This window comes from Hakea prostrata, chromosome 3, assembly GCF_041222555.1.
Source record: "Hakea prostrata isolate BN-2017 chromosome 3, UWA_Hpros_2, whole genome shotgun sequence".
Classification (NCBI taxonomy): Eukaryota; Viridiplantae; Streptophyta; class Magnoliopsida; order Proteales; family Proteaceae; genus Hakea; species Hakea prostrata.
The window spans coordinates 18786131-18810372 of NC_142602.1; the positions used below are offsets into that span (position 1 = coordinate 18786131).

A 24242-nucleotide genomic window follows, 5' to 3' on the forward strand; every position below is an offset into this window, starting at 1 on the left:
TATGGATAGGGTAAAGGTAAAATGTTTTAATTGTAAAATTACATTTATATCCCTTGATTTAGTATGATACCAATTCAGTATGGTTTCAGTACATACCGATGGTATAAGTACTTGAAACCCGAATCGTAACGAAAAAATTCGGTACATATCGTATCGATTTTAAACGGTGCAATTTTAGATTAACACCCTTAAGCTGCGCTTTGTTTGTTCGAATAAATGTGGTGTGGGAAAATTATTGAAAAAAATGTAAATTTCTTACTTTTCCTTTAAATCCTAAAATTGTAGATTGTTTAGTTGCTTTGGATGAAAAAGTGAGATTTCTTGATAATTGTCTGGTGAGGTGGCAACCCAACTTTTTCATCCAAAAGCTTTTTAAAATTTCACAAATTTAATGGAAATTTTGTGATAAAGTTTGAAAAAGTAAAAAGTAGAAACCCACCACTATCAATTTTCTACGAAACCCTTCCTTTTTTTTTTCCCCCTCTTTTCCCACCACTATTTTCCAACCCCAACTTTCCAAACAAACGCACCCTTACATGATCGTCTTAAATTTCCCCTTCCATTGGCACGCAACGCAACGCAACCTAACTTCTACTTCTCGATGTTGTTGAAGGCAGCGTCATCGGATTCGGACCACCGCGAAGACTCAAAAGAATGAATTTTGTCCGTTGTAAATAAATGAAGTTATAGCAAGAGTGACCGGAACGGAAAGCATTAGACCGTACTTCAGATCCTTTTGTAACTAATCACAGCATGGGTGATATGAGCAGGGCATCCTACCAAAGGAAAGAAGAAGACGCATAGTTGCGAAGGATCTGGTTCTCGCCAGTTTATTATTGTCCAGTGTTGCAGGAAGAAAGCCCCAAACATAATTCAACGACCAGAGCAAATAATCACCGACCAGTCAGATAAGCAGGAGAGGAAAACAATTGAGCTCTCTTCTCTATATATAAACACCTAGGTGACACGAAGAGGGGAAGAAGAAGGCAGGAACGGTGGAAGCTAAGATTAGAGAGAGAAATATGGAGAAATCAATTTTCAACACTAAAAAGGTCTTCTATGGCTCCGTTCCTTCCAGGCGAGGAGGATGATCGCTCTTTTGTTGTCGATGAAACGGAAGCGATAGAAGCTATGGTCTGATATACGTTTTTTAGCTGTTCGAGAAGAAAATTGTTTTGTCGATTATTTTTGTTCCTAAAATTATCCTGCATTCCAATTCTCGCTATTAAATCAATAAGGAAGAAGGAAGAAGAACAAAGGGGGCGCTCAAGAATTCTGTAAGGATGGCTCAGAATCATTTAGAAAATGGAATAGATGGTGATGATGAAAGAGAAGAAGTAGAAGATGATGAAGAAGAAGAAGCAATGGATGAAAGAGAAGGAGATGAAGAAGAAGAAGAAGAAGAGGAAGACGAGCCGAGGCTCAAGTACCAGAGGATGGGAGGTAGCATCCCTACTCTTCTATCCAACGATGCCGCTTCTTGTATCGCTGTTGCTGAGCGGATGATAGCTCTTGGTACCCACGACGGCACCGTTCATATCCTCGATTTACTCGGTAACCAGGTAACAATCCCCATTTTCGTCTACCTGCGTGGATTCAACTGTCCTAGGTGTTTGATAAACTCGTTATAGGAATGCAAAAAGAACATCCATCTCAATTGCCTAACTTTTATTTTTTCCATCTGATTAATTGAGAAAATCGAAGTGAGTCACATTACTTGATTGTGATGGCTTTAAGCTAATCCTGTCAAATTCTATCTTTGACTTACTATTGATGGCAAAGAAGAAGTTAGTTGACACTGGTGCTTATAATTTGATGTCCTAGTTTCTCTAGTGTTCACAGTTTTGTGATCATAATCATCAATTAGGTAGTCTTGACTCTTGATCAGAAGAATCATCTCGAACCAGTATGGATGTCTATGTTCCAAGCAGCGACAGATTAGATTAAAATGTCATTATGTATGGTAGGTGTTTGAGAAATGCTCTCTAAGGCTTCACTGTCAAAACTTTTGATTTAGCTGTGTCTCTAAGGTGGAGAAGACACTGAGACTTTTGTGAAAAAGCTGCTAGGGCTGTCCCTTATATTGTTAACAATCGACCATTACCGTGCCGTGTACTATTGAGTTGAACAAATACAGTCGCATAGTAGAAAATGACTTTCTTTGGATTTGAAAAGTTTTTTTGGCATTTTTTATTGCATCCTTCATTTGTTTTGACATTGATTTGATATTATAGTCACTCTTTTACACTATCAAAGAATTGAACTTCAGCTCTTTCCACGAACGTGTTTGTTTTACTGTCATTGCCATTTCGGTTCTCCGAAAATTTTGATCAATGTTCTTGGTAAATCATCCTACTTGCTATACTCTTTAAAAACTTTTTCATGCGGTGCACATTTCTTTCCTCACAAACTTATACTTGTAGCTTGAACTTCATGTTGCACATGTGGACTTAGCCACTTACAAGGTCATGACTCATGAGTCTGGTTTCATATTGCCTAAACTGCTTCTGTAACACTTGAAGTTCAATATGTCTAGTTCTTTAAGCTTTGGTTAAACCTGATGCTTGCTAAATTTTGCTGTTCACTTATTATTGTGACGAGTGTTCCTTGCAACTCTTATCCAGGTTAAGGAATTTTCTGCTCACACTGCTACTGTCAATGACGTTAGCTTTGACATAGATGGTGAATATATAGGAAGCTGTTCAGATGATGGATTTGTTGTGATAAACGGTCTTTTCACTGATGAGAGCATGAAATTCAATTATCATCGTCCTATGAAGACCATTGCTCTAGATCCACTTTATTCGAGAAATTCTTCTCCAAGATTTGTTACTGGTGGTTTAGCTGGTCATCTGTATCTTAACTCAAAAAAATGGATAGGCTACCGTGACCAGGTTTGTGCAAGTTCCCTTCTGAAAGGTAGTGTCTATGTAATAGAGAGAATGCTGGAACTCAAAAGGAATGCCATTATTATTTTAGCCTGATATATGCCTATTGTCAGGTTCTCCACTCTGGTGAAGGTCCAGTTCATGCAGTGAAGTGGAGAACAAGTTTAATTGCTTGGGCTAATGATGCGGGTGTGAAAGTTTACGACACTGCCAATAGTCAGCGACTTGCATTTATTGAGAGACCACAAGGAAGCCCACGTCCTGAGCTCTTGCTCCCTCACTTAGTTTGGCAGGTCGGTAAAAGTATTATGCTTTCTGTGTTTGGTCGGACTCATGCTGACTGTTGTCTTGACTCAATATAGGATGATGCTCTCTTGGTTATTGGCTGGGGAACATCTGTAAAAATTGCCGCGATCAGAACGAGGCAGTATAATGGAACCAACGGGTTACAAAGGACTATGTCCATATCCAGTTCAAAACATGTGGATATTGTGGCATCTTTTCAAACAAGCTATTTCATTTCAGGAATTGCTCCCTATGGTGATTCCTTGGTGGTTCTTGCTTATATTCCCGAGAAAGATGATGGGGAGAAGGAATATAGCAGTTCAGTTCCATCGCGCCAGGTATCTTCTGACTTATATTTCACTAATGACTGAATGATGAAAACTTCTCTCCCATTTGTTACACTGAGTGATCACTGATATGGTTGAAGTAGTCTTCTGATGAATTGGCTTAAAAGTCTGGTCTATAGGACGGCATACCCAGTGCATAAAGCTCCCATCACTGCAGGGTCTGGGGAGTGGAAGATCTGTATGCGGACTTAACCCCACCTCGTGGAGAGTCTGTTTCCTAATTCGAAGCTGTGACCACTATGCTGCAATGAAGTGACATTACCTTAACTGGCTGTGTTATTATTGTAATTAGTGTTGCCTTGTATGACCCTAGTGTCATAATTGAGTTCTTGCTACTGTGCCATTTCATTTCTCTTCTCTTTTGCATGACTTACTATGCCTTTTTTGGGGGGGGGGGAATCCTGGTTGGGTAACTATTCATTATGAAGAGTTTAAGATTCCTGTAACAATCTGAAGTCTCGGAGAGGTTAACAGTGTAGGTGCCTCTACAATGTTTTCAGAGACTTGTCCATTGCTCAAGAAAATGGGAAGCAATATGATGTTTATCTGAGCATGTCCTTTTCTGGCTACTGAAAGGTGCCTAACATGATTACATCATTATGTTATTTTTTGTACAAAAGGAATGAGTATGGAATTTTGGTCCAGCAGGTGAGAATGGGATGGGAATTTTTTTATTATTCTGATAATTGCATGAAACATGCTGATACCCTACCTGACTACATAATCTATTCTGTTAAGTGTGTGAAGCATTCAAAATGTGCTTCGTTAAAGAATTTTTGTCCAATATTTGACTAAAATTAACTGTTAGGTCGGGTTAAAATGGGCTTCCGAACCTGTATTGTTTTGCAGAATATGACCCTTGTTAGGTTGTGGTTGGGTATGATATCTACGCATCTGGTTTCCCTGTAACTGGTAAGCCCCAATATCAGTGTGTTTCTTGTGACAGGGCAGTGCAGTTAGATATTCTAAAAGGGTTGGGATGCTGGCCTAGTATTGGTGAAATCCCCACCCCATGTGGTCCTGTTTTGTTGGCCTTCATTAATTTGTGCACCAAAAAGACAACAGAATGTTGCCTATTTTCTTTCATTTTTATGGTATAAGGTGACTGTGAAGCATCTAGATCTGCTCCACCGCCTTGGCTCACCTAGACACTGATGACTATGCCTCATTGTGTTTGATTTCTTTCCCTTTTCTTCTTCTTCTTCTTGTCTGACAGGTAGGATAATCCCATTTCTCTTTGTGTCACATATATTTGTTGATCAGGGAACTGCACAGAGGCCAGAAGTACGCATAGTCACATGGAAAAATGATGAACTTGCAACGGATGCACTTCCTGTGCATGGCTTTGAGCATTACAAGGCAAAAGATTATTCCCTTGCTCATGCTCCTTTCTCAGGTGATCATATTGTTTTAGTTGTATCACTTTTGAAATTTTGTGCTATATTATTCCTTATTTGAATTGAATGTTAATCAATGGTTGCTGTTAGTTGCATCTTGCATGTTCAGATAGTAACTTCTTAATGCTTATGTATTGTAGGAAGCAGCTATGCAGGTGGTCAGTGGGCTGCTGGTGATGAGCCATTATACTACATTGTATCTCCAAAGGATGTAGTTATCGCAAAGCCTAGGTTAGTGTTTGTTCTGCCTTTTTCCCCTCTATCTTGAAGGATACCTGTTTGTTCCAAAATGTCTGAAAACTTTTTGGGGGGCAAATTCTTCTGGCATATGACCTGGAGGTCTCTTTTGTAGCACTGACATTGTCATTCTGTTGACATCCCCTCCCCCTTTGTGAATTAAACATGGAATCCCAGTCCTGTATTTGGTTTTGCTTTTCTGCTGTGAGGGTTTCCCAAAGAATTCTACATACTCTGGCTGGCATACTATAGCTGGTTTATTCATGAAAGTTTGTTCAATCTTTGCTAAAATGTTTACTCTATGAACAAAATCGAATTTCAGTATGACTGACTGGCATGTAATGGCTGTAAAAAGTATTTTGTGTCAGCTCTTGAAAATGGTTGGAAACCTTGGCTGATTGATTTATGATGTTGATTCTCTTGCTAATATTATACCAATCTAACCAAATCTATTGCGTAGAATGACTGAAAAATGGATTTACTGTTTTTGGTAAACAGAGACTCACCATTCACTGGTGTTTCCTGCCTGTGTTTCAATTGTAAACAGAAAATGAACACTTGACTTTGCTAATAGATAGGGGTTGGGAACAAGGATACGGATTGGGGTTACATCCCTCGGATTCTGATCTGATCCAGTCTGGAATCACGTAAATTAATCAAATTTCATGTACTAAAAAACACACCATGGATCTTACCCCCCTCCCAACCAAAAAAATAAAAATAAAAATCCATTGATTGGTCCCAGAGGGTCGGTCTAATATGGAAAAAAAAAACTACGATTTCTATTTTTTAAAATGTTATACTACAGAAAACTATGGGTTTCATTGTTCAAAATGAAACTCTCTTGAATTTATCAAGTATCAATTAATTCTCTCCTCCCCTCAGCTTATTGGTCCTTCCAATATTTTTAAGGGAGTAGTAATGTGGTCAGATCACCCAGTTAAAGAGGATCATTGAGTTGGCAGTTCCATGGGAACTCATCGGTTAAATTGAATTTTGATGAGAAGTAGTTCTGAACATCAAGGTCTTTGGGTCTCGTTTAATGTAGTTCTAGATTGGTAGGAAACCAACTGGAAGCCAACTTGACTGTGATCTAATATGAATAGGTCAAAATAATGGTTAGGTTTGATGGCATGGTGTAGTATCTGAACCCTCCAACCTGAGACAATGTGGAGGGCCAAGAGAATCCCCTACGGTTGCTGTCCAACACCTAAGGCTGTTGCTCTGCTGCTTATTTAGTGTTTATTTCAGTTATTTATTGTACTCGATAGGACCAGTGGCAGAATTGTAATTCTGTCCACTTGAGGGGCATAATACTCATGTAAGTTTTCTTTTTTCTAGACATGTTTATATATTATCTCACGTCAGTCCTTGTACTGGTCTAAGTGTCTAACTATAAAGACCTGGAGTAGTTTAAGTCAAGTTAGAATCAGGCTGGGAATCCAAGTCCTGTTAGGAAGCCTAGACCCTAGTGTGTATTAAAATATACCCCTCCATTCAATGGGGAGGGTTCAGATTTTGAATATTGAACAAAAAGCTTCTCTTCAAACATCTCTCTTTAGTTTGTGTGTTGAGTTGTGGTCCTGTAATGCAGTTTGGTTGTCTAAAAACAGCAGTGTGGGTTCCTCCTTAAACCAGCACCATTAGGTGTATTTGGTTGTCTAAAAACAGCAGTGTGGGTTCCTCCTTAAACCAGCACCATTAGCTGTATTTGGTTGTCTAAAAACAGCAGTGTGTGGTTCCTCCTTAAACCAGCACCATTAGGTGTGCATCAGGTCATGTGTAGGGGGATCCCCTACACTAGCAGCTAAAATTTTGGGTTTAGGTTTAGATTATTTTAATTTTTACTAGCCTAAGTTAACTGTTTTATTTAAGTCTTAATTGAAGTTGTAACTCCAATAGGAAAGTTGAAGTTACTGTTCAAGGGAATGGTACCAGTGAATAGTAACTCCAGTCCTAAATCCTAATCTAGTCCTAGTTTCTATACCTAGTTTCAATAGCTCAGCCCATTAGTTGATTATAAAAGTTTATTTTGAGCATTGTTGCTTTGTGAATTAGTGTTACTAATTCTGTATCTCTCTCCTACAATTCCCCCATGTAAAAGTCCCATTTGATCTCCATTGAATAAGCTTCAAGATTGTATACCACTTTACTGTAAATTTCTCCAAATTCCAAATACTATCTAGGTTTCCTTTCAGTTGTCTTCATCTTCTCCCTTTCTCCATAACTTGGAGTAACATCCCTGTACATCATCCCAAAGTTCGATCCAAGTTTCAGGTCAGTCATATTACAGGAATCCTTTTTCTTGGTTGCCCTGTCATGTCCTGAATACCCTAAAACACTGATTAGTTACAGGAGACAAACTTTTGCCCAGCAAATTGGTTTCAGATTTGAAATTGTCTCTCTTATCCATGATAAATGCGTTGCCCCAAGTCCAGGGGCAAAGCTTTATTTCCTAACCCCTTCCAGATAGACCTCATGATGTGAACCAGAATTCAGCCCCTGGCTGAACCCCTGGAGTGGGTCCAAGGCCAATCTAGAGTGGCACACCTAGGGCTGGCCGAAACCCTCCAAGAGCAGTGGGTTGGTCCATCCCAGTGATAACTAGTTGCTGATTTTAATTTTCAGAATTTTATTTTTAATTTTGAGACGAGTCTTGGTCAGTTAGGAGTCTGGTTTGAGTCAAAGATGGGTTCTTGAGTCCCTGGGAATCTTCTTTAGAGATAGACTCTTATCAATCTTTATTTTACAAGAAGAGTTCCCTTAGTATTTGAGTCTTAGGGGGAATCTATTTTCAAAGAGATTCCATTATATCTTATTTGGATGGTTAAGATTAATTGTAAGGGGATCCTAATCTATAAAGGAAACCCTCTTAGGTTTAGAGTCTTTTAGTAGGCTATAAATAAGCCTATTCTTTCTTTGTAAGTTTCGTAAGTGTGATTATCAGAAACAAGATTAATTAAGTTGAGGACCGTGGTTCCTATTGAGGGGGCCATGTTGGATTTGAAGTTAGTTTCTTTTTTCAAAGATCAGCACCAACACTCTTATCCAGCACTCTTCTTCCAGTACTGTCTCCTTCTAGAAATTCAGCAAGATTACAAGTCAGGGAACAACCCTCAGCCACTTTTTCTTCTCCCTCCCACCCTCGCAGCCCCTCCCCTTCTCTCCCCCTTTATCGTAGCAACCCCAGCACACTTTCCCACCTCCCCATCCCATTGCAAGACCCTCCCATGCCTTACCCTGTTCTGCACAGCCCTAAAACCCCCCTCCCCCTCGCTGCTCACCTTGGCAGCGGCTCCCCCAGGCTCCCATGATACCCTTACCGCTTCTCCTATCCCATTATGACTCCCTCTAGCCCCTACCCTACGGCATCTCCCCTCCCCTTTCTAACCCTCTCGGCCTCTCTCTTGTCCCATCTCCCTTGAGGCAAACCAGAAAACAGAAACAGAAAAGAAATAAGAGAGAAGAAAGAAAAGAAAGGAAAGAAGAAGAAAAAGAACAGAAAGGGAGAAAAAAAAAAAAAAAAAGAAGGAAAGAAAGAGAGAGAAGAAGAGGAAAAGCAAAGTAGAAATAGAAGAGATCCTTTCCTTTCAGGATCCCACCCATATTAGTCCAAATTATTTCACCCTACTTTCCTACCAACCTTAGGAACAATTGCGGCCACCCAAGATCATTCCATAAGGTATTTGTTAAGCTCTAAACTTTTCCCCACCATCCCATATAGTTAAACCCATATCTTACCCAAACCTCCACATTTAGATCCACATCATTATTCAAGCATCCCATCTGGATTTGATAATGAATTTACTGGTTTAAAGAAGATTATCCTGGGCAAACCTTAATTTTAGGGAACTCTTTCAAGAAAACCAAACCCTAAAATTGGGTTTTACATCACCCCAGGGCAGCAATCTGATTCCTTGCTTTTTGCCCCACCCAATTGGAGTTGGTTCTGATGCAAGATCTTGGCATTGGTCCTGATTCAAATTGAGGCTACATCACATCAGAAAGATCAAGCAGATACTGGCTGCGCCTAAGTCACAAATTGATAGAAAAAAGAGCCGATGATAATATTTATGTCTCACACTCAATTTGAAGAATTGTATGCAATGGTTAGTGCTAGGTTACCACAATTTGCATACCTATGTGAAAAATAAAGAAGAAAATGAATATTCCGCAAACAAAAAAGAACAACTGAATATATTATGGTTATCTCATCAGTGTATTTCTCTCTAGAAATTCTTCTTTCCCTGTGAAATTTTCCTCTACTTTGGTCAAATTTAAAAAGTGTATAGTTCAATCTTGTTGAGATATTATATATATATACATTTTTTTTTTATATTTTAAATTTTTGTGGGAAACTATATCTAATTGTAGGGATGCTGAAGATCATATATCTTGGCTTCTTCAACATGGATATCATGAAAAAGCATTAGCTGCCGTTGAAGCAGGAGAGGGACGCACTGAGCTTGTTGATGAGGTATGATGCATTTATTGTTTCAATTTTCACTATGGCTTCTTTTTTGCTTAATTGGTGATGTTGCTTTGTTGTGTTGTCCTTCCCAAATTAGTGATTTGAAATTAAAACTTAAAATTAGCAAGTAGCTTGTTGTGATTGAAGTTGCACTGTGCAAGAACTTATGGTTGATATTATCTCTTTTGTTTGGTTCTAATTTTATAGAAGTTCTAAAACTCCTTTTTTTACTCGTACTCTGTTTAGTTGAGTTGCAAGGGAGATAAAGAGCTCCACCGCAACAAATTTATCCTCTCTCTCATCATAGGCTTGCAGCCATGACTACAGTTTGCAAAAATTATGCCATAGGAGTTTCCGTTGTTGACTTTGTAAAGGATGTGGGCTTTTTCGTTCAAATAATGTGATGAGGGATGAGGTAGTTCTAATAATTTGTAGAAAAACTGTGGATGTCTGAAATAGATTGGACCTGAATCAAATCCTTGGACCAATAACCCACCTTCATTTCTTCATCCTCTCCTCTCTCTCTCTTTCTGTAACAAGTTTTGAATTTTGGAATCCCCTAAACTGAGAGCAATGTCCAACTGAGGCGACTATGGGGATCACCAATTAGTACCTACAAGGAACCCTTTCTTTTTCTCTTGGGCTTGCAGTTCAATAATACTGATGGTTTGACTCATACTACGAAATTAGAGGCATAAATTAGAGCCCTCAAAATAATGATTCTGACTATGAAATTCATTTACCCCAAAAAACTATGAAATTATTGGCATAAAACTAATGAGTCATACTTGGAATTATCATACTATCATACTACTATATAAAAGGAAAACCTCCAACACTTGTGGCACTTATTTTCTTAGACCAAAATACCCCTCCTAAATAGACATGAACCTTCTCAAAAAACCCGGAATCAAACGACCGCACCCCTTAAAAACAAGCCAGTGTGGATGCCTTTTACTGCAAAAGTTGTGTCGATTGCTATTCAGACACCTCCTTAAGCCTCATATCTAAAATCTCACAAACTAAAGAATTCTTATAACTAATAAACCAGAACATCTTAAATCTCACGAACTGATATCTCACATCACAAACACAACGACACAAAATCCTAAGCAACAGCTGCACGGAACGGCAGGAGATATACCCATTCTAAAAACTCAAGAGCTAGCAACCCCTCGCAGGCCGGACACCCAAAGGCCCAAAATGGAAAGGAGACCACATCATAGTAATGTAACATTACATTTAATACAACCATTGCAACATCACCTCAATCGTATAATTTGCAAACTGCAACAAACCACGTACACTCCAACAATGCAAATTAGAAGACAGTGAGCTTCAGATGGTATACAAACATTACAACCCAAAAAATAAACCACGTGCATATGCACGTGTTATTTTCCTAGTTTTACCAAAAGAAAAAGCTAAAATTATGGGGAGGGTTATTGAAAGCTTGAAACCTACTTGAGATAAGAAATTATGAGTGTAGCAGGAATCCTGAAACAAACTTGGTGGATAGCTTCTGAAAACACAAGTTATGGGTCCTCTGGGTTTACTGTAAGTACCTGAAACAAGATACCATATGAATAGTTAAGACACCCCACTATGCTTTTGGGTATGAAGGAAGGTGCTAAAGTATAGGGATAAAGCTGAACCCCCTAGTCACATCATTGGGGGGAGAGGAACTTGCATATGATTATTGGTAGGATAACTGGCACCCCAGTGGCATCTTGATCAAAAGATTTGGGGATAGGATTTGGTTAGATCCAGGTTCGATTCATATAGAGAAGGCAGGCAGGTTTTTCTCATGAATGGTGTGCAGAGAGATTGTACAAGGCAATCTGAAAACAAAATGTTTGGAGGTTACTGACACAAGTGGAGCTGCCCAAGTAGGATGATGACTTAGTGGTTTGGAAAGGAAATGCTTCTGGCCAGTTTACAACAAAGTCAGCATGGGGATGCCTTAGACAAAGTGCTCGACAGTTTACTGGTGGGAGGTTGTTTGGTTCACAATCAATATCCCTAGGTAGGCCTTCACTTGATGTTAACCAAATTCTGTAGGAAAATTTGAGTATTTCTCTAAATTCAAGCCCACTTCAGGATCCTCCTCCCTGAGAATCAGCAGTCTTCTAGGGCTGAAATCACCTTCTGTAAAGGGTTTTGGAACAATGGTAGAAGCTAGGGTTAGGTTAGGGCTAGACTAGGTTTTGGCCAGGCTTAGGGTTGAAGGACTTCAAGTTTTAAAGCTTGAAACCTTGCTGTGACTGGGATTTTCAGAACTGGAATTTATGGTTTAAGGTCTGAATTTTAGGGCTTGTTAGGTTTAAAGGGTTCTAGGGTTAACTGGAGGGATTCTAGGGTTTGGCTTGGCTGGGGTTATGCTGTTATATTTATTTTGTACTTTCAGATTTGATCCAAAGGGGATAGCATTTCCAAATTGGATCTCCTACTTGGATTAAGACTCTAGAGTGTTGGCTAGGGTTAGGGTTGATGGGGGAGGTAGAGAAGGTCTAGGAGAAGGGTTAATCCTAAAATGGTTTAGAGTGTGGCTAAAGGATTACGGAGTTATAGGTGTTTTAGTAAAAATAGATGAATTGCAGAATTTTACAAAACTAATGGAGACTAATGGAGGAAGGTTTAATGAGGAAACTAAAAGTAGGAATAAGGTAATGTAACCAACCCCCAATCAGCCCCAAAAGAGTCCAGAAGAGGCGCAAGTCCATCCAGAAGAAGGCCTGAACCAGGGTGGGACCTGAATCAGACCAAGGGGCAAAATTGCCATTTTCCACCCCTTGGTTTGAGTCATCAGCAGTAGGATCGAGTCTAGATTAATTTCTGAAGTTTAAATCTGTTTTTATTTCCTGTTTTAGAGTCCTAGTTATTGAGTTGAGTCCTATTTTGTAAATTTTGATTACTTAGGATGTAAGTTTCCTTATTTGAGTCTAGCTGGGTTTGAATGGCTATAAATAGCCTAGTCCACAATGTATTTTTCAGATTTGACGATTAATGAATGGGATAATTACTATTGGCCCCCTGTACTTTGATTTTATTACTATTGTATCCCCTGTACTTTTCAAAATTACTAATCCAACCTTCAACTTTGTCTATAATTACTATTGCCCCCCTACCGTTAAGTTTCATTAGTTAACGGATGATGTGGCATCTTTATATTTTTTTAAAAACCCCAAAATACCCTTATACTTATCTCTTTACTTATTTACCTTTTTGTCAAGTTTACGTAGTACCCTTAATCAATTGTGAAAAGAAAAAAAAAACTATAATCCATTTTATTCTAAATAAAAAAAATAATTTAAAAAAAAAGAAAAAAACCACCACCAAATAAAGAAAGAATGATTGAATAAAATTCAAATAGAAACCAAAGAGGAAGGAAAATCGAATTCAACTCAAATTAGAAATGAATATCACCTAAACTTTTTTTAAAATAAATGAAGTTTAGTGAGGATGAGAAACCAAATTGGATTTGGATTTGGATTTTGTTCATTTTTTAATTCAAAATAAATGAAGTTTGGTGAAGGTGGGAAACCAAATCGTATTTAGATTTTGCTCATTTCTTTAATTCAAAATAGATGAAGTTTTGTGAAGGTGGGAAACCAAATCGGATTTGGATTTTGCCCATTCCATTAATTCAAAATAAATGAAGTTTAGGGTAAAATTGACATTTAATCTGGTTTTATAAATGGGGTAGCAGCGTCTTTTGATTTCTTAATTTTAATGAAGGGCAAATTAGACATTACATATTCAAACTTAACGGCAACTTAACACCGTTATAAGGAAGGGGGGCAACAGTAATTTGCGTAGCTGGGTGGTAAACTATGAATTGATTGTGGCTTGAGGGGGGGGGTTCCCCTGGGGACCGGGGGGGGGGGGGGGAGTGTTCTTTCATCAATTATGAGATCTTAGTATCTTCTTCAAATTTCCTCCTTCAACTCCAGCATGAGTAATCATTCACAAGTAAGTTTAAACATCCCCAACCCCTTCCCACATCTCCAGCCATTCCCCACCCCAACCTCAAGCCACCGTAGCCTCTTCCCCCTTCTCCTCCTTCCCAGTGTGACCGGTTCCTAGCCCTGCTAAAATCCCTGCCCTTAAACCCATCCTTCTACCCTCCCTAGAATCGCCTAAGACTGTAGATTCAAATCCTAATCTTAAAATCTCCAAAGCAGCCCTAAATTCTGGTGTTCCGAACTTCTGCACTTCATCTTCTTCCTTGATGACGTTGCAGAATTTTAAAATTCCAGAAAACCCTAATCCCTTTACACCTCAACCCCTCTTTTCTAAGTCAGTTACTAAACTGCAGACTGCAGAACACCACCCCATCCCTCAACCCCTAGAGTTGCCCTAAAATCCAAAATTTGAATTCTGGATTTTGAATTTCCTTAAATTTCAGACCTGTTCCAGCATTCCTGCAGCTTTATAGGCCCCTTTAAACCCTAGTTGAAACCTCAAAGAGCCCTAATTAGCTGCTGCAACCTTATTTGAAGATCCTGGAAGCTAAGCCTAGCACCTAGGTTTAGGAGAGGTGCGACCCTATAGGGGAAGGGAGGGGATGAAAGGGGTAGGGAATCTAGGTTTGAAGGGGAGGGGGTTTGCTGCTGCCGTGGGACAGAAGAGGGGATTTAGAAGCTTGTGGTGGTCAGGATGAGCACTCCCCAGTCCTTCTCTCCTCCATCTTAACCACCCTTGAATTTGAAGACATACTACAGAATTAAAGCTAGCCAAGGAGAGAAGAAAAGAAAGACCACCTTTTCTTCCAGTGTCATTTCAGCTCTCTGGTGTGGATGCATTTATTGAAAGCTAACCAAGGAAAGAAGAAAGAGGTTGAGATTGTAAGAGGTAACCATTTGCATGTTGACACCTTTGTACCCGGTGGACCCATTGGATGCATAGCAACTCTGGCTTTCTGCTCAACCATTCAACACATTTGAACTAGGAGAAACTTCAGGATCTTCTGGAACACGTCAAGGACCACAGGCCATATTGTAGCAACAGTAGTAGACGACGTTCAGCATAAGTGGGCTGCCAATACTCTTGCTTGTGAAAGAACTGACCTGGCTTCCTACGTAGCTGAGAATTGGAATATACAGGTTGAGTGGAAGCCTAAGCTGCCTAGAGATTGTTCCTGGTTCAAGTCTCCTCAACATATGGCTGCACTGTATTATGATGGGGCTTTAACCAACTCAGGAGCTTCTTATGGAGGTGCGATAAGGCATGAAGGGGGATATCCTATTTTGGCTTTTGCAGGCAGGGGAGAACAGCTTTTGGTATTAGGTGTGGAGATGAAAGCAATCTATGAAGGCTTGATGATTCACATATCAAAGGGATTGCTGGTTGTTTCATTCGAGCTGATTCCAAATTGGCAATGGAAATTATTAATGCAAGAATCCATGGGCCGTGGACGGTCCAACTTCTGAAAGGGGAAACAAGATAGATGGCAGTTGTCCTTTGTGCAAAGGGAATTTGTGCGCGTGTGGAGGGAGCAAAATTAGCCAGCTGATTTCATGACTTACATTAAGTTGACAAAAAGCCAGGTGGAGTGGGCACCTAGTGATTCTCCAGGGGAGCTAGTGGATCTCATTCAGAAGGATGCAGAAGCTCAGGTTTACTTTAGAATGTAATGGGTTTTTGGGTTTATTTTGCTGTGTGGGATCCTGGGTAGGAGGAATGCCTTCCTTTGATGGAATCTCCTTCCCTCAATTGGGGTTCTAGGATATTGTGTTTTCTGTGTCCTCCTTTTCTCTAATACAAAAACAATCATTTATCCAAAAAAAAAAGTATTTACCCAAGAAGAAAAAGTAAACCGAGGTAGAAGAAGTTCAAAACCCTCCAAAGGAGGTCTTCTGTTGAGACATCAGGGAAATGAGTCTTCGTTGAAATTTGGTTTCCAAGGACTCCCCCCCCTCTCGGTGCTTGATGGACAGCATTTTGCCAATTGTGAAACTGTGTTCATTTTCATTCCGTGGGTGCAGACTAAGTTATGAAGTTTCAAGATACTTGGGGTCATCTCAACAGAGTTCCTCCAGCTTGAATCTTTCCATGTTCTGGCTCTGTTCGTGAATCTTCGTTTCAAACATCAATTCGGTGAGTGGAAGGGTGTTCACTTGTATATTAAGATAGAGATTTCTCACTCTGGGATCATCCAAACCTCACCTCGCTTGTAGGTGGGTCAGAAACCACATGTTTCCCAACATACCCATCTCATAAGATGAGGTTGTCCACAGGTACATTGGTAATGGGATTTCTCCTTCTTGATCAGTCTGGCATAACATTGTTGAGACTTCAGAAGATGAACTAGATTTTTGGAAATTCTACTTAAGGACAACGCTGTTTGTTGAGCCTTAGATATTTCTTTCAGAAATATTTCACATTTTGGCCTGGTTGTAACATTCCCAGAAGAACCATGCCTCCAATTCATCAATTGTTTGCCTTTCCAAAAGGGCCTTGAACTATCCTATTAAATAACAGAACTGCAATTCTGTTTTATTTAGTTGATTAATTTGAGGTGATCCATAGGAGACCTAATTAGGGTCTAGAGCCATAGGTTATGACAGAGACAGTTATTACCGTAAACTTCTAAACTCTGCTGTTTACTCCTAAGCCTCTAAAGAAACAGTTATCCAGTGTGTATTGCATGGTTGTGTAGTTGCATCCATACTTCTGGAATCCATTTGCATCAACTTCTCTGTCATTAGATAGAGTGTTCACAAAATTTAATAAAACTGATTTAGAATTGCACAAATCGGTATTTTCTGCTTAAAACTGAATAAAACGGCACAGATAGGAACTGCATCATGTGCAGAAGGAAAATGAAAACTTATCTTGCAATATTCATTGTTCTTCAAGAATTTAGATGTTGGATTGTTCGTGAAAGTTAAAACTGACATTTACAGTTTCTTCAAGAATCTAAATGTTTGGATTGTTTGCTTTTTCTTCTTTCATATTTTGTGTTATGTTTGTTGGTGAGCTTGTACAACTTAGTTAATCTGTAGATATAATCTTAGAAGTATTTCTAGATGTAGGGTGTGGGAATTGCATCCTAGTTAATTTTGAGTTAAATTTTTTTAAAACGTCCAGGTGGGTTTGCGGTATCTTGATCATCTGATATTGGAAAGAAAATATGCTGAAGCTGCATCTTTATGTCCCAAATTATTACGTGGATCTGCTTCCGCATGGGAAAGGTGGTGTAAAAGTCCTAGTAAATATTTTCTATACTTTACTTGTTATTAATAGGACTGTTTCTCACAGGTGGGTTTTCCACTTTGCTCATCTCCGCCAGCTTCCGGTGTTGGTTCCATACATACCAACAGAAAATCCCAGGTTGCGTGATACTGCTTATGAGGTATGTAACTAAAAGTTGGGCGTATGCTGTTTCGGATTTGCAAATTATTCAACTCTTCAATTATTATATTTTTTGCCCTGCAGGTGGCTCTGGTAGCCCTAGCAACAAATCCATCATTCCACAAGGATCTCCTGTCAACTGTTAAATCCTGGTCACCAACAATATATTCAGCTTTGCCTGTGATATCAGCAATAGAACCTCAATTTAATACTTCGTCTATGACAGATTCACTTAAAGAGGTCAAGATGTGATATTGTTACAAGTTCCTATTTATATTGTCCTGTAAATGATTCTGTCTCATGACGGCATTTCCCATTACAGGCTCTGGCTGAGTTGTATGTTGTCAATGCACAATACGAAAGAGCACTAACATTGTATGCTGATGTAAGTACTTCAATGGTACACAAGTTATTACATATAGCAGTACAACCAACCAGAGTTATACACTGTAAAAGCACATAAATAAATCAAGCTTTGGTGAATGTTTCTTGCTTTTATTTTGATTTGGTTATTGGTTTCATTTTCAGCTTATGAAGCCTGAGATATTTGACTTCATCGAAAAACATGATTTACATGATGCCATTCATGACAAGGTATGGTAATGTGCCATGAGGTTGAAGTTTCTTGCAAGTCAAATATCATTTCAGTGATGTGTACGAAGTTTAAATAATGAGAGAAGGTTTGGATTGTACTTCTTCTGAATGAACAAATTCATTTTTTCTGAGGTATCAGCTTGCATTTGGCTTAGTTGAAGGGTTGATTTTTAAGCCTTTTTTGGGTTGTAAAATCTTAAATTCCAATTCTTGTATATTGTGTTCTTCTAAAAATTGAATGTTCTAGACTGTGTTGTGTATCCTCTAATTTGGAGTTTTTAAACTTTATGTAATAGATTATGCTTTCATCTTTTTGGGTTTGTTACATGGTTATGTTGGATACGTTAATCAAGGAATTGTATCTCACCCCTCCTCCCATCCCTCCCTTATGGGTTTTGTTTATCTCTTGCAGGTGGTTCAACTGATGGTATTGGACTGCAAACGTGCTGTCTCTTTACTGATCCAACACAGGGACATCATTGCCCCATCTGAAGTAGTTTCGCAAATCTTGGATGCCGGTGATAAGTGTGATCAAAGATATTTATTGCATTCGTATCTGCATTCACTTTTTGAAATTGATCCACATGCTGGGAAGGATTTCCATGACATGCAGGTATACCTACAAGCGATATAAGGTCATTTAGTAATGTCAGTCTGGTTAGCTATAATGCTTTTGTTTTGCCAGCAACATTTTTGCGTTTTCTAATACTCTGAGGTTGAAGTTCTTTATTATAGTTTTGATTCTCTTTTTTTTTTCTTTTTTTTTCAATAATAACAGGTGTACCTAGTCTTTGAAGGTCTTAACATATAGTCTTACCCATTTTTTTGTGTTGAGTTTGTTTCCAGCCTCGAACTTGTACCACTTGGTCATAGTGGAGCAACCTTTACTTTTGCACCAATGCCTACCTACATGTTTTGGATATTTTTATCTGCCTCTATGTTCGTCATAGATTTGATTTTTATGAACAAACTCATGTCATATATATACCAATCCTAAAGGGAAGGTGAAATGATCGATTTGCCCCGGCCAGGTTCAGCCTTCCTGGGGGCCCCCAAGAATAGGGGCTGCTGCCTAGGCCTTCTTTTGGCCCTTCTTGGTATGGTGCTGCCTGGATACATCACCAAGATATGCTCAAGCTGGCTGAAAGAGAGGATGAAACCTGGTATTTTTCCCCAGCCAATTTGAGCTGCTGGTTTTGATACCTATTTGATGGTTTTATGAGCTGATTCTTGGCATACAGCCTCTCTGACCTTCGATGCAATGCATGAGTTATTTTAGTATAAAAAACCACTTAAAATGCTAGTATTGATTTGTGCCCCTTGTTTGATAGTGTATATTGTTGTTGGAAATGGCTGGAAACTAAGAAAAATTACTCTTGTGCTTATGGGTACAACTGACACTTCCAACCAGGCTCCCCTAAGTTTTGATGGGGTTCAGCCGACCATTTATAGGGTTTTAGGGTTGATACCATCGGAATATGTTTGACAAATTTTCTTTTCTTAATTTGTAAAACTAGTTTGAAACCATCGAAACTTGGTCGAAACCATGCATTTTTTAGGGTATGTCCTTAACTTTCTCAGTTTTCTCTAAAACTGAGATATCCAGGTTGAAATCTTATATCATAAATGTAATACATGCAATAACACCTCGGTATACAACACTATTATGAAATCCTATATTATGTAAGATTTATTTGAAGAATTTTAAAATAAAAAGTGCTACATTAGATTTGTAGATCACACAATAAAATATATACTAAATAGCAATGGTGTTCGCTATTTTAATGCAAATATTATTAAAATTTCCATGGACATCTAATATAACAATAAAATGCTGCTGCTATGCATGCGAACTTAGGCTTACTTTTCTTGAACTATAATTAAATTGTGTACATAATAAATAATATCTGTTGAGTTCTCATGCCTTTTAATATATCTAATCATAATGCATGTTCATTTTACCATTATAGGTAGAGCTCTATGCAGAAAATGATCCAAAGATGCTGCTTCCTTTTCTTCGTAGTAGTCAGCATTACACACTTGAAAAGGTTTGCATTTCAATTTGATAGAATAATGATAGTTTGCATTTGGGTACCATGATAATCAATTGACATTCTAATGTTAAAATTCAGGCATATGACATTTGTGTCAAAAAGGATCTTTTGAGAGAGCAGGTGTTCATCCTTGGGAGGATGGGAAATTCAAAGCAGGCCCTCGCTGTTATCATAAACAAATTGGAGGATATAGAAGAGGTATCCTTGTCTCTCTCATCTATTCCAAATTTGAAAGAGAAAATTCCCCCCCTCCAATTACTATTTCTATGATAATTGAATTTTGGGATCCACTGCTAAATCTTTGTGACTGTTACAGGCTATTGAATTTGTGGCCATGCAGCATGATGATGAACTTTGGGAAGAACTAATTAAACAGTGTCTCCACAAACCTGAGATGGTAAACAAAAGTTCATTTTTATTATAATTGATACGTGTTGTTGTGGCCCTTACTGCACAAACTTTTGTGGCAAGTGATTGTAAAATAGAATCAGAGTCAGGGGGCTGGGTATTTGATCCCTGGTAAGCTTGAAGGCAGGTGTAGTATGTTGTTCCCTTATGCGTTGGTTGTGCTCTCTTAGTGCCACGTCCTAAGCTGCGGAGGTGAGTGGGTGGGGGGTGGGGGGGCATATACATTGGGGGTCCTGCTCAGGTGGTGGGATGTTATGTGTTGATGTACACTATTGTGGGTCTGTGGATCTCAACAGCTTGAACTTTGTAATGATTTTCATTGTGAAGAATATGCATGGATTGACTTGTCATTTAAAAATCCATGCTTGTGCCACTTCTGGTTTCACTTTGTTAATGTTTTCAATGATGGCAGGTGGGTGTGTTGTTGGAACACACTGTTGGCAATCTTGATCCACTTTACATCGTAAAAAGGGTGCCCAATGGATTGACAATACCCCGGTCAGTATAATCAATAATTATTTGGTTTCTTTTATTGAATTTTCCTCAATTTATTCAAAATGGAATTCTTTGATGGCAAATTTTCCGTGTTTATTTTTTGTCATATCCAAAGGTGTCACTTTATTTGCATTGAAGCAAGCATCGTTGATAGTCTGTTATTGTATTCTTTTCTTTTTGTTTGAGAAACTGCTGTTGGGGATTCATGGTGCTCCTCTGTCCTTTGCCGACTCTTTCCTCTTAAAGCTAGTATGTGTTTTCCATTAAGGGTCTTCTTGGTATGATTTATATTTGTATTAATTACCTATATTTTACTTATGAGAATTCATTTGTGACTTGTAGTATACAAATATGATCCTTTGATGACTAATTGTACAATATATAGTATGATAATATGATTAAAATAGGCTTTGCTAATTCCTATTTTTGGAATATATTTTCTAAGTCTATAGCTATTCTACATCATGGGATTCCTTCATTTTGGCATTCATTTAAACATTCGATGGGTGCACTATCATGCTGCATGGCCATGGCCTCGGTTACCTGTGCTTTTTGCGTGCAGTAGAAGACATAATTTTGATCTATCACAGCAAATTCCTGTGATAAAAAGAATTGAAGAAGATGGAATGGCTTAAACTTGCTAATTCACTCAAAGGAACAAATTCTCTGAAACTTCTTAACAAACTCTAAAAGCAAAAGCACATCGTGATTGAGAGAAAAGTAGGGACCAAAAGAGCTTGAAATCACCTCAATTATATTCCATTTGTGGACTGAGATGAATAAAAGACGGGTGAGGGCTTGCATGCAGCATTGGTGGCTCAGAGAGCAGCTTCCCTCTATGGTCATAGATAACACCAAGGAACTCAGGTGGTCGATGACTTGATGTTTCTCATCTACATTGTTTTCTGCTACAAAACGTCCTTGTACAAAACTATCAATTTCTTCCTGTTATTGACTTAACTTTTATGGGCACAAACTTGTTGCAGCCTGCCTTAGGGAATCTGATGGTGATTGATGATGATAATTAGATGAATAATCCAACGTCTCTTCCCTGCCTGTTGAATTCCTCGCAAGTTGACTTTTTACTGGCTTCATGCTGAGCCTTAATCACGAGCAACATTGCACATGCAGGAAATAATTTTATTAAGAAGATTCAAAAATTTCAATTTACCCATGATTTTGACTTGTACAAATGTCTAACCATAATCTTCCACTCCTTCCTTTAAAAGACAGATGGAGGCCTCTTTTATCCCCCCCCCCTAGTTTTTTATTTTTTTATGTTCTGTAATTTATATCAGTCGCAAAATTTGAGATTGGTCTCAGTTTTAGGTAAATTTGAATCTAAACCTAAATGTTACAGATATTAGGTGTCTTACTGCAACCATCAGGAATTCACTTTGGTTATTTAGCACCGAAATTGCTTCTTGTTATCTTCTGCAGTCACCCTTCATTCTCAGGAAACCAAACCTAAATTGGAACGTGAGACACTAATTTAGCTTTTGCATTATTGTGTCTTTTTTTATCTCATTATGACAGGGTAAGTTTGTATTGTAATGGTCTATGGGTCAGATTTTGATTCTTTTGGGCCTTTAAATGATGCAGTTCTGAAGTTTTAGAGGGATAGTTTTTCATAAGTATGTTTTAACAGTGGGTTGAACTTGAGTATCGCCATACAATTCCTGTAACCTACTACAACTGTGGTGAATCATATTGGTGGATGTAAGGTAGGTTTTGGTGCGGGTGGTGGAGCTGCAAATTGGGTGATGGTGGAAAGTCTTATGTTTTGTTTTGGTAGAAAGAAATAGATGAGTGAAGGGGGTATATCTTTGCCCACCTTTATGGGGGATAGGGATGAGTGAAAGCGGGGTATGTCTCCATCCACCATGATGAGGTTAGGAATGAAGGTATTTTTGAGTTTTGTAAGGTTGGTGTCATCACTTAACAGTGCAATTCAGCATCTTTGGACGTTAGGGAAGGTCAGTGACATTATCAAAAAGAGGTGGGTATCATTCATCATGCTTATCCTTGTGTCCAAAGTTGAAACTTCCATATTGTGCAAGCATAACTTCTCCAAATTACTTCTTAGCCTGTGAAAAGTATTTGGTCTTCCTCCTTGTGAGCTTGAGTTGCTCTTTAGATAATCACTGATGTTATCTGCATTAAACCAATGCACACTTCATCCAATGGAGTCACTTTCTTGTCATTTTTTTTGGGGTTATGCTTCAACGTTTTCTAAATGCGTGTTAATTACCCTTGTTTATACTTTGGTGACTTGTCTCAAAACTCTCTGGCCCTGGGAATAAATAAGATATTGCTACTCGTTGTCTTCTCCCAGTACTTTTGTTGAATTTTCAGTTACTGCATCCATAATTGTACGTCTGTATCTTTAGTCATTTCCTATCATCCTGTTGAATTGAGTGCACAAAACCAAGAAGCCATGGAAATATGTCTTTCTGCTGCTATCTCACCTCTGTTTTTTCTGCAGGCTTAGGGACCGATTGGTCAAAATTATCACAGATTACAGGACAGAGACATCTTTAAGACATGGGTGTAATGCTATCCTCAAGGTATTCTGGAGACAGCATTGTAGCCGACCCTGATTACCATTTTCCCATTTGACTGAACCTAGGATTTGTCACTTTTGGGTTAAATTTGGATGCTGACCTTTGTGTATCTTCGTGACTGACAGGCAGACTGTGTGAACTTATTGGTAAAATATTACAAGGAAGCCCGGCGTGCAGTTTACTTGGGCATTGAAGAAGAAGAAACTCGAGCAAAAAGGGATGATACTAGAGCAGCTCAGACAAATGCTAGAGTAGCTGGTATGGGAACGATGGAGCTCAAGACAAAAACTAGGGGCGGTGGAAGGTGTTGTGTGTGCTTTGATCCCTTCTCTATACAGAATGTCTCGGTCATTTCTTTCTTCTGCTGTCATGCCTACCATATTACCTGTCTCACGGATTCCACAAATTCCACAAATTCCACGGGTCATAAGAGTGGGGTCCAAGAATCTGTATCAAATCATTATAGTTATGATGATGATGATGACGAGGACGACGATGATGACACCCACACTGGTGCATCTCGGATGCGTTGTATCTTATGTACAACGGCTGCAGTGTCACATTTGTAATTTTATCTCTCGTTTTATTTTTTGAAGGGGGGTGTTTGGGTTGGGGAGGTGTTGTTTGGGTTGAGAATTGGGTTTTATAGGTTTGGCATTCATCTCAAATGTATTTTCTTGGCTGGGTGTTAATTTTTTGTATTCTAGTTGATATATATATTTATATCCGAGGCTTTTCCTTTTGCAGCGACTGTAAGAGTTGTCTTAACATTGTTCCGAGTAAATTGGTGGATTTGGTTCTCCTTTCTTGTGGAGAGCCTGCTTTTGACATTCTTAATCGCGTCCTCGTGGCATTTTGGTTCAATTTGAGCGGTTGGAGTTGAATCTTATATTGATGCTATCCTGGTCTTGTGAGGGAATTTTGAAGATACCAAAGGTTTTTATTAATTAGGATCAGACTCTGGATTCTGGAATCATAAGGATCGATTCTAACCTTAGTCGACTAGGAGTGGTTGAACTCAACTTGAAAATTTTGTTATAAATCGCACGAAATCCTCCCCATGTAATTAAAGTGCGCACAAGCTGGCTTGGATGAACCTCAGTTAAAAAAAATCGAAATTAGTTTCAGTCAGCTGTTTACGATGGG

At 38.7% G+C, this 24242-nt stretch overlaps 1 protein-coding gene across 1 annotated transcript; it reads left to right on the plus strand.

The window, feature by feature from the left end:
- The first annotated feature begins 521 nt into the window (after positions 1-521).
- On the plus strand, positions 522-23945 carry VPS41 (vacuolar protein sorting 41). Its single transcript, XM_089149611.1, has 19 exons — positions 522-1562; positions 2625-2894; positions 3002-3181; positions 3251-3511; positions 4784-4916; positions 5058-5148; positions 9529-9631; positions 16718-16821; positions 16889-16982; positions 17066-17221; positions 17304-17366; positions 17510-17575; positions 17988-18188; positions 19546-19623; positions 19708-19827; positions 19946-20026; positions 20450-20535; positions 23018-23099; positions 23222-23945. The coding sequence occupies exons 1-19, from the start codon at positions 1284-1286 to the stop codon at positions 23663-23665; spliced, it is 2892 nt and encodes a 963-aa protein (XP_089005737.1). The 5' UTR covers positions 522-1283; the 3' UTR covers positions 23666-23945.
- Positions 23946-24242: the final 297 nt, after the last annotated feature.